Source organism: Fulmarus glacialis, unplaced genomic scaffold (genome assembly GCF_000690835.1).
Source record: "Fulmarus glacialis isolate BGI_N327 unplaced genomic scaffold, ASM69083v1 scaffold28203, whole genome shotgun sequence".
In the NCBI taxonomy this organism is placed as follows: Eukaryota; Metazoa; Chordata; class Aves; order Procellariiformes; family Procellariidae; genus Fulmarus; species Fulmarus glacialis.
In genome coordinates, this window is record NW_009205278.1 from 34,841 (window position 1) to 46,245 (window position 11,405).

An 11,405-nucleotide genomic window follows, 5' to 3' on the forward strand; every position below is an offset into this window, starting at 1 on the left:
GCAGGAAATAAGATCTTATAGGTAAAGGGATAGTTTGGAAGTAGAAGGGCATAGATTTTGTTTGCAATTCTGCTACCTCCTCTGCTCTGTCATGGCTTTGTGCCTCTGCTTCTCCATCTGTGTCATGTTGTCTTGTCTGTTTAGATGGTCCTTCTAGTGAATAGCTCAAACTCTTTAACAGTGTAGCCTATAAGGGCTTTAGAGGTCCTCACATTTATTATAAGAATAAATAACCCCCTTGGTAGGCAATTGCCATGTTTATTTGCATTTTTCATTCTGTCTTGTATACCTCTTGTCCTTATTTTGCAAATTTAAAATATACCAGATCCAATATTTTCCTTAAACAGCATTTATTTAGGTGCCTAAATAACAGGTCACACTTCCTGCAAAAACTCCCCTGTTGCTCTCAGTTTCATAATTGAGACAGACTTACTTAATGTGCAGTGGTTTCTAATTTTTAAACTTGGGCCATTGTTGAAGTTTTTGAAAGTAGGAAAACAGTAGGCATTATATTACGTAAGCCTGTTATCTTGCAGATTTTGGAAGTCTTGAAGCAGTAAATAAAACATACTGTTCAGAAGACCACGTTAACATCTGTCCTGTTTGCACTAAGATATTTTTGTTGTAAGATAGTGTATGTTGAAACTAGTAAACTGAAACTGCTATATCAGCTTCATCTCTCTTCAAAGCAGAAGAATTTGGGGAATACTTAGTGAAATTGGTGGCAAGGGATTACAGCTAATGGGAATTTATATCTATATATGTATAAATAGAAGTATCTAATTTTAGTAAAACAAAAATAAAAACAAATAGGTCTTCTCAGTTTTGAAATGACAATGGTTAGTTTTTGGACCAGCATTCTCCTGGCCCAAATCCAGGATGTCTTCGGTTGAAGAAATATGTCTGATTTGGAATACGAGCAGTGTTTAATGGAACAAAAATTATTTACTGAAGTTTCTGGGAATCTTGTTAATTGATTTGAATTATTTTGTAATGAGTCAACAGATGCTTGTTTTGATGGCTAGCATGTGCATTTTGTTGATGCTAAATTTACTGTTTCTTATTCTGCAGAAATACTGGAAAATGTAAGACTAATACATAAACCAGTGTCTTTGCAACCGCGAGGGCTGATCAACAAAGGAAACTGGTGCTACATCAATGCTGTATCCTTACCTTGGAAAAAATTAATACACTTAAGTTAAAATTTGTATATTATATCTGTCAAAAGTTTTTCTGGATTATTCTGGTAAGTATTTTATAAAAGTGTTTGTCTTCCCATATCCAATACTGTGGTTAAAATGTTTAAGGGTAGCATCTAGAAATCCAGAGATGTTTTGGATCATTGGACCTTGTGTCCAGGGTTCCCCTGAAGTTGGTTGCACAATCCTATTTGCAATTTGTCTCTGTTACCTCTGTCAAAATATTTCAGAACTGTAACTTTCTGACGACTGAAAACCTTGTAATTTCTAGTTATGTTTACTCATGACTCTTTGTGCATCAACTTAAGTGATTATTTCTCTTTTGTACTTGAAGTAACTATTCCTACTCTTTGGCTTTGTTTTGGCAATTTGGTAAGCGGATCATTTGCTTTTCTGTTGAGCAGGCTGTCGCTATCATATCATCTGTGTAAATGCAGTGCTTAAAATAATCCTTTTATAACACGATGGAAGATTAGCTCACTCTTAATGTGTTAAAATTGTATTCCTCTGCAAAAATAACTTTTACCTTGGGTAACAGAAATCTTCAGTGCTGTATTATGATAGTTTTATTAATAAAATTTTTTTTTAATTAATATATCTGTATATCCTATGTTAGCAATGGCTCACTGCAAGTGATAATTAGGATACTTCAACTGCTAGCGAAAAATATTAAGACCAATTTCAAGACTGGTCATTGCAGAACCTAATAACCTGTTTCCAGACCAGTGATGGTGTTTTAAACTTCAGCTTTTATCTTGTATAACCAGTTCCGCACTCATCTGATTGTATATATTGGCTCCCATTTTTTCAGTCTTAAAATGTTACATGGGAATTTGTTACTCAATTTTTGCACACTATAGGGTTCAAGTTAATATATCTCTCTAGCTGTTGAGATTGCTGCCTTTTTTGTCATTTCCCTGCCCCTCCAGTCTTTTAATACATTTCTTCTGTTCAGTGTTCTCGCCAAGTAGCACAGATCTTGATGTTTTCAAAGTATTTTCTCCCCCAACATACACTGTAGTTTTACTCGTTGCTCCAAACTCTTCTTTACACTGCAGAATGCTTTATATCACAGCAGGTTGGTTTGGTTTTGTTATGAGGGTGAATCGTCACCTTTCACTTGAAGTGTGTCAGCTGGCTTCTTCCATTCTTTCCAGAAAACATGTTACAGGTTATTACTTGCCAATTTTCAAATTGTTAATCTTATAAAGTCTTTCCTATGAAAGTTTCTTTCCTCTCCTGCTCCTAGACTTAATGTTTCCTTCCCCTTTAATTAAAGTTTTTGACATTATTAAAACGTCAGTGAAATCACTGCATGTTACAAGATGCCGGGGTTTTTTAGTGTAACTTCTGTACATTATTAGTTAATGTTGTGATAAAAGTCCATCCATCGGTTCCAATTGAGTTATTGGATTGGTCTCCATAATAAAGAGTTAGCTTTGTTTTGCATATAATTTTACATATAACTGAATATTTGGTTAATATGCAGATAATATTTTCTGAATATTTCCTTAATGCCACTGCATAGACCCTGCAAGCCTTGGTTGCTTGCCCTCCAATGTATCATTTAATGAAGTCCATTCCAATGTATTCAAAATCACAGCGGCCGTGTACTTCAACACCAATGATAGACAGTTTGTAAGTAGCTTGTTAAAAAAAACCAAACAAAAACCTGTGATCTGACTAAGCTCATTCAGAAGTATCTAACAAATTATTACTTACTGCAATTGTTGAAAGTTGATACGTATCCAGAAGTCTTTTTTGTGTGGTTTTTTGGTGATACGTGGCTTTTATAATGAACTTGGTATTCTACAATTGCTTGACTAGTCAAGGAAGATACTTCCTGTTGCCTGGGGAATATCAGTTTTCAATAGTGTTTAATACGCAAAAATGAACCGTGAGAGCTGCAAGAACTAACCTAACACCTTGGTTTCATTAGCAGTGATCAGGTTAATTTTTATGTCTGGACTTTACTGAGACTTCATTATGGTATTTTTGATTTTTTTTTTTTTTGTCAGTCAGTAATGACTATGATCTAATTTTATTACTTGTTCTTCTAAATCTTAACTTGCTGCTCATGTCTAGTTGTTCCTTCCATTCTGTTTCAGTGTTCGTTTAATGAATGAGTTCACTAATATGCCTGTACCTCCTAAAGCAAAACAAGGTGAGTAGGAATAGGGGGAGAAAAGTTTCAAAATCATAAGAATGCTTTGGGGTAAGGATCTGCACTGTGTGATGTACTTCAAACTTTTAAATACTGGTGCTTGATCCCCTTCATGGCGCTCTGGATTTTTGGGGTTTCTTGGTATCTTAAAAAGTTTGCTGTTGCATTTCTGTCAGTGTTGTGCTTTTTCTTAGTGGTGATTCATGTCAAGAAGTCATAGGTGTTGCACCTTATTTTTTTTTTTTTCTTCTATTTGGTAGACCAAATGTACAAGGTCAGCTTAATTGTTAAGATGTCTTCTAAGAACATGCCCTTTCTAACAAAGTCATTTGATATTCACTGTATTTTACTTCGCTTCCTTCCTTACATATTTCCAGCTGTTTGGTTTATCAACTTGCTCAATTCTATCATTGTGCCTTAAATACTAAACACTCACTTTCAGTCGGAACAAAATGGGGCCATAATAGGTCTCTTCAGCGGTTAGAGGTTGCCTGCAGTCATGTATGTTATCATGGCTTTTAATTCCTCCCCATCCTATGCACTATTTCAATGTGAAAACTTTAGAAGTGTATCATTCTTGCTAATACGTGTTTATGATCAATGATGATTATGTAGTGAGGAATAGAATTTTTTTTTGATGCAAATAGATTATCTTGTAGGTTTCATTTTTTTAATCTCTAAACCAAATCTCTTGTATTACAAACTTATAGAAATAAAAAACAGTTTCAGGAATGTGTTTATGTAACATTATAAGAAAATATCACAAGGATCTGGTTGTTCCAGTGATTTCCAAACAGTTCAGACATTTCTGTGGTTTGCTGCTTAAGTTTTGTTTCTGTAAAACAAATCTTACTGTCTTATGCAACTTATTACACTTCTAGGTCATTTTATTGTATTGCGTAGTTTTCAAATATAGTTTCAGAGGCCTTGTATTGCCATTAGGTTGAACATTCTGTCAAACTTTTCTTGTTTGGTTTTTGTTTTTTTCTGCAGTGAGGAAGAGTGATCTATTAGAATTACAAATACATAAAAGATTTAAGGAAGTGTTCTTTGACTACAAAAGTAGTACAAAAATTTAAATACAACTAGAATTGTTCTTTTATGATGGCTATGGATATTCTTGTTAATCTTCAGAGTGTTGACTATAAAAAGAGAGTACTAACTTTTCCAGACCATCTGTAAGTCTATGTAGGATGATGTAAGATGTTTTTAAAAACACATTTACAGATAAAAGAGTTATATCTTGTGAATTCGGAGCTTGAGTCACTAAAACTGTAATAAAACTATTAATAAAAAATAACTTTGGATTCCGAAATCTAGTGATGTGTGAAAAGAATGTTAAGGTATAATATAGAAAAACTTCTATATGTTGTTATTTATATGTACTTCTCTTTTGCCTTGCAGCTTTAGGCGATAAAATTGTGAGAGACATCCGACCAGGAGCTGCCTTTGAACCTACATACATTTATAGACTTTTGACGGTTATAAAGTCAAGTCTGTCAGAAAAGGTGTGACTTACAAATCTTTGACTTCTGTCATTGCATTGCAAGGCAGTCACTGTCGTTAAAACAATGTAAAGCATACATCAGGTTCTGTGCCTAAATACCAGTAAAATCAACTAGTTGATAGTTCTTTATAATGAAGCTAGATTGTCTTGAGAATTAAATCATAGGAAGATGTTAATTACAAGTTTGTCAGTTTAATATGTCAGAATAATGAAAAAATTACTATTGAAATGGAACATCTCTTTTTATAAAGAAGATACCTATTGATTTATATTTAAGAAATGAGCAATTGTTCGTTTCTGCTTGGGATTCAGCTTGGAATGGTTGAAGGTCCACAGGGACTTCAAAATACTATTTCAGGTTTAGCTTCAATTTAACGAAAAGATAATAGTTCAAACCATCTTTTGATTTGGCCTTGGTTTGACAGCAACTTTTAGTATTACTTTTAAAAGAAATAGCAAAAAGAAAAAAATTACCAACTCGCATGTTAAATCGAATTTGTATTGAGAAGAATGCAGAAATGCTTGTATCCAGGTCAAGCTTATGTGTGTACTTACTGCTTATGGCAGGTTACCAATTAATGTGTTGGTTCTTTTTGAACTGGTTAAAAATGAGGTGGTGTTACAGTAAAATTTAAACTTTATTTGACTTTACAACTTAGACTGAGTAGTTGGTAAATTAGCTAAATTAATAGGAGAAAGCTCGATGTTCAATGTCGTGAACCTTATGTTAAAATGAAAACATGAAAATGTCATATAATAATTGAAAAAAAACCATTTTATTCAGGGCAGGCAAGAAGATGCTGAAGAATACTTGGGATTTATCCTCAATGGACTACATGAAGAAATGCTGACCCTGAAGAAACTTCTCTCTCCACATAATGAAAGTTAGTGGATTTTTTTTTTTTTTTTAGCAAACTTAATTTTTCAAACTTTCAAATACTCTCCTTTTTTTTTGTGGTGATTCTCTAATATGGAGTAATATTTGGAGATGATGTTGAGATAGGCATAGAATGCTGTGTTTTAGGGAACTCAAAGACATTAACAAGTAATCTTTTGTTAAAATCTGTCCAAAGGGTAAAATGAGTCCATTCTGTCCAATTTACAAATGACCTGAAGTGTTACTGGGTATTTGGAAAAGCATTATCATGTAATAATTCATATACCTGGTCCTCCTAAACAACAAATTTCTGTATTACAAATTTTTACTGAGCTCAGCTGAGCATTATTTGAGGCTAACTCAAATAATCTTGTCAAATAGTCTTGTCTTAAGCATAGGTATGTTTGCCATTCATAATACCTGCAATGTCAGTTGTTTACTGGGGTTTTGGCTGTCTCCATGGTGTGTTTTTTCAAAATATATCTGTGTTTTTTCACTGATCTTTAAACCACTGTTAAGATCTTTTTTTGAAGTGGGAACTTCTAGACTAATGGCTAATTTATATCTAATATAAACCAGAACATATTAAATTATTTTAAAATTCTTACTGACAAATGTGGAGAAAAATTTTCTTTGGAAGAAGTATTAGAATTTGTATGCAGAGTAAAATGCCATTTTATTTTACAGTGGCTTTATGTTTGGGTCCCCTATTAAAAATGAAACAAAACACTGTTAGTGTTAGCCAAGTATAGAATTAAGATCACTAGTTATCCAATTTCTCCTTAGTAGGGTAAGTTTTTTATGATATAAAATGAATATTCCATATTTTGTTCTTTAGCTGTGTGCAGTTTATAGCCTCCTGACTTTGGCACTTGCAAAGAAAATATTTGCTAAGCCTTGGGTTCCCTGTAATAAATCTGTGCAGAAAAGGAGTTGTATTTAATAATGGCATAATTATGTTTCCAGAATAACACTTGACTTTCTAATTTTCTACCCCATAAATTTACTACTAAAAATAGATCAAACTTTGCTAGAAAACTACATCTGTTTACATACAGTCATCAGTGAGCTGCATTCTGTTAATACATGGATGTGTCCACCTATGAGTGAGCCTGGAATATACTTGTTCGCATTTACTTTCTCAAATCTATGATACATGAAAACATTTTATCCTCTGAAAATTATTTGTATTGGGTTTTTTGTTTTTCAAATTCTTTATCTGTATACATGTTTTATTTGTAAAAAAATCAATACATTTTTTTTTCATCTTCACTTTAAGAACTCTCAGTTTCCAATGGCCCTGAGGCTCAGACTGTTCATGAAGAAGAGGAGCAAGATGAACAAGGGGAAGGCAGTGAGGATGAATGGGAGCAAGTGGGACCTCGCAACAAATCATCAGTCACTCGACAGGCTGACTTTGTTCAGACTCCAATTACTGATATTTTTGGTGGTCATATAAGGTATAGTACTTTTTCGTAGAAGTTGTTGAGACTGTAGGCTTCTTTGCCTTTACACGTAACTTCTTCCTCTGCTTTGCTTTCTGTATTTTTCACCATTATTGAATACTGTGATGGAAGAGACTATTACACAGTTTGTTCAGGCCAGGAGAGATGAACATTCTACCATGAAGCATTTGTTATGCTAGAGAGAGCTCAGAAGAGGGACCAGAATGATCAAAGGATTGATCAGTGATCAAATGATTCTATAACTTATTGTAGAGTCTGAATCTTTTCAAGTGTTTTAAAAGAGCAAACTGTTTAGAGAACGAAAGCCCTGAATTGCATATAGAGGAGGAGTTTGAAATCTGTATGCTTTGTATATTAATGTCTAAGAATTGCAAAGAACATTAGAGCTACCTAATTTTTGTGACCTCTGAAGAGTCTGGACTCATCTTGTAAATAAGGATACTAAGCGATAGTGAGATTTGCTAAGCGTTAAATCTGGTCAGTAAAAGAATGAAATAAAATTAAAAATTGTAAACTTTTTGTTATTTAGACACTTATGCTTCCAAGAGGCATAGACACACATGCTTCCCCCAAAGTTATATGTAGTAGTTAATAAATGTTAAAGGTGAAAGAAGTTTGGAAAAATGTAAATTACTACAAGATGTTACAGGAATGAAAAGAATGTGGGACATTACTTTTATATTCAGATCTGATACCAGATGAAGGCAGAAAGTAGATACTGAAAGAGTATTTTTTGGAAAGGAAGCCTCATGACTTGTTCGGAGAAATGTATAATTTAGAGTGAAAGCAAGGTAAACACTTGCTAAAAACATATTCCAAAACAAAAATGCTAGACTTGAAGAATTATTTTTAAATTGGAGACAGACACTTAATTGCTAGTGTTTGACTCCCTGTGTTGCCAGGTGTTCAGTCTAGAGGTGTGAATAATGTGGGTTAGTGCCTTCTGCCTGTGAAATGCACTGAAATTATTCTTCTGGGATTTGAGTCAGCTGGCAAATAAAATGATATTTTCCATAGAAATTGGCAGACAGATGTTTGTACATATTGATGAAATTCTGCGTTGATGGTATGTATTCATGTACCCAAGGTATTGTTAATACCCTTAATATATTTATCATGGTCAGAATTGTTTAGATGTCTGCATGATTCCATCAGTTTTCAAATTAAGAATACCGAGAGAACACTGTGTTCTGTAGAAGTCCACAGAAAGTGACTTAAAGCAAAGGTAATACTGAAAAAAGGCAAAAACTTGCACTGAGCAACAGAACCACAGGGTCCAATCCGGTATCTGTTGTCTGCTGTCACCACACCCACTTTATTTAGCTTCCAAACCAGGTCACACAATTTACCACAGAAGCAATATCCGATGTTGTGATGTTGGAAAGCTTCATCCTCTGAGGCTGAGGGTGGAGATAGGAAGGATTGAATACAGAATTGCCAGTAGAATTCCACTAAATGAAAGCATCAGAAGTTGGAAGAATCAAATGGAAAAAGCAGCTAGGAAAACATGGTTTGAATTGGCATCTTTTGGCTTGGGAAACTTAGGCTGTCCTCTTGAGGCTTTAATTGTCTATTAAATGCCTATTTAGGCATAATTGCTTAAAAAAAAAAAAAACCACCCCAAAAGTCTTCCTTAAGCAATGTGAGGCTTAAATATGTAAGTATGAAGATACACAGTTCTGTCAGGATCTGGTTTGTTCATGTGCAGGAGTCCCTTTTGACTTTCAGCTTGTGTGAATTTCAAATATTTGTTATGCAAGCTAGCTCACAAGCCAGTTAGAAGTCTGCTAAATATTTCCATAAGTAGTACCAAGTTTTCCCTTCAAATGCACTGTTATTTATAAAGAAAATACATCAATTACATTGTTGTAGTTTAAGCAGGGTGGCAATGGGCAGTGCCTGTTTTCCTGAAAAATTCTTACTGTAGAGTTCTTACAGTACCCGAGAGTAATTGTTCATTGAAAGTGATGCATTTTCCCTTTACTAATTGAAATTTGTAATTATTCTAATAAGTGATAGTTATTGAAAAATCATAGTCCAGCAAAGGTTTTGCTATCAAATCAATTTCTGCATATCTTTTTGAAGAAAATGTTTTGAAGAAATGTTACAATTTAATTTTTAATAATGAAAAAAAAAAAAATTCCTTAACATTATCTTTTCAGAATATTATCCGTATTAAATTAAATCTTTAATACATGGACTTGTAAACAATTGGCGTTGCTAGCATTTTTCTGTTGGTTATTGCACTAAATAATGGTTAGCTTAAAAAGGGTTTGGGAAGTGTATCCAAAAGCAGCAAGACTTGCACAGTGAAGGGTTTGTTTGTCGAAACACTGCACTTGCCATGTGTTGAAGGTTTTGTCCTTAAATATAGCCAAGGAGGAAGTGTTAAACTGAAATAAAGATGCTACTGTTTTTCATACGCACTCTTAAAAGGATATATATTTGCCAATATAAAGATGCGTTGGCTTTCTGTTGGTGCTTCAGGGCTTTGCCTGAGTCAAAGGGGCTCTTTTGATAGGCGTTTGCAGTACAAGCATTAAACCTCTATGTTAACATTTTGTACATGACCTGGAGAAATTGGAGAAATTTCAGCGTGGCTACATCGATTAGAGCTACTGTTAATTATCTTACTGCTTTCAAGCTTTATAAGGCACTATAACAAACATAACAATATAATACAGTAGTGATTTCTTTGGCTGTTTAAAACCACATTTTTGTAGCAGCTGAGCCTTTTTAATGTAAGTACTGCTTTCAGAATAAAAAATTCTTGAGCCATGTTTGATGGTTTTAAGTTTTCAGCGAAGTTTAAGAAAAACGAAAATCAGGAAGAGTCCAGTTAGTACAGTGACATTGTGGCTGAAGAGTGTACTGTCTCATTGCACGAAACAACAATCACCAAGCCAGGCTACTTAAAGGCTGCAACTGAATACACTTCAAACAAAAATAAAAGCAAAAAACCCCCAGGAAACATGTTGTCATGCCGTAGGTCGTTACTGCTGCCAGTTTTCCGAAAGACTCCAATTTATGTACAAAAGAGTACACGGACAAAATCTGGACACAGAAAATGATGGGAGGAAAAGGAAATGTCAGTCCTCAATGGAGCATAGTTTATATTTCCTATGGCAAGATTTAAGCAAACAATTTAAAATCACTGTGAAATTGGTCTTAGGGAAGTGACTAAAAAATTTGTGTATTTTTATTGGAGAATCTGGAATCAGTTGTAATTTTTACAGTAAAACATACAGTTAGATAAGCACTAGTATTTTGCGCTTCCAAAGATCTGTTGGAAAACATAATTTCAAAACTCTAATGTGAAGAGTCTGGAGGTAAATCTTTCTAAATCCATTATCAAAAATTTCACTATTTTTCTTTAAACTTTTGATGCTTATCCAGTAACTGTTTTAACCCTTGCATAAATAAACCAATTCAAGTATAATCCCATTCAGTATGCTCTAAGTGGATGTGAAAATCATTTACATTGCAGTAAAGTGGATTCAGGTTGTTGAAATTTAGGCTTAACCTTTGTATTTTTGTGTTTTGTTTAACTATAATTCGAGTTACTAAAGTAGACTTCTTACTTGGAGGTTCTATGTTGTTGAAAATTACTCTGCTTTATTACATTTTAACTGTTTTGTTTCCATAGATCTGTTGTTTACCAGCAGAGTTCTAAGGAGTCTGCTACACTGCAACCTTTCTTCACCCTGCAACTGGATATCCAGTCAGACAAGATACGTACAGTTCAGGATGCATTGGAAAGTTTGGTGGCAAGAGAGTCTGTCCAGGGTTATACCACAAAAACCAAGCAAGAGGTGTGTTCTGTTGACCCCTTTTTACAGTCAAATACTAAACTTTTTAAGAGGATTTTTATACAGCTCTTGCTTTACAAATAGTTACTTGAACACTACTGCTTATGTAACAAAAGAGGTACTAACCTTTTCAAAGTGTCCTGCAGCGGTAAAACGTATTGCAGTTGAACGCATACACTGAAAGGAAGAGAACTAACTCTTAAACAAAACCATGCCTGTAAGTAGTTATGTTTTCTGAGTTGGTGTAGTAATTGGTTGCAGGTTTTACTGGAGTGTATGTTAAATTAACAGGGTGAACTGTGGTAATAATACATACTATTATGAGCAAAACATCTTTTAGCTGATCTTAACATACTGATTCCTGGGGATTGCCAGGAGTTCTT

The 11,405-nt window shown here is 34.0% G+C and overlaps 1 protein-coding gene across 1 annotated transcript in view; it reads left to right on the forward strand.

Annotated features, from left to right (window-relative positions):
- Positions 1-11,025, forward strand: part of USP10 (ubiquitin specific peptidase 10) — a gene marked incomplete at its 3' end in the record, with an annotated part of 28,517 nt that extends 17,492 nt beyond the window's left edge. Inside the window, exons 5-11 of the mRNA XM_009575352.1 lie at positions 1,072-1,163; positions 2,728-2,837; positions 3,308-3,363; positions 4,768-4,871; positions 5,655-5,754; positions 7,027-7,207; positions 10,860-11,025. Coding sequence (XP_009573647.1) covers positions 1,072-1,163; positions 2,728-2,837; positions 3,308-3,363; positions 4,768-4,871; positions 5,655-5,754; positions 7,027-7,207; positions 10,860-11,025 — 809 coding nt within the window. The remainder of the gene's footprint in view (positions 1-1,071; positions 1,164-2,727; positions 2,838-3,307; positions 3,364-4,767; positions 4,872-5,654; positions 5,755-7,026; positions 7,208-10,859) is intronic.
- Positions 11,026-11,405: the final 380 nt, after the last annotated feature.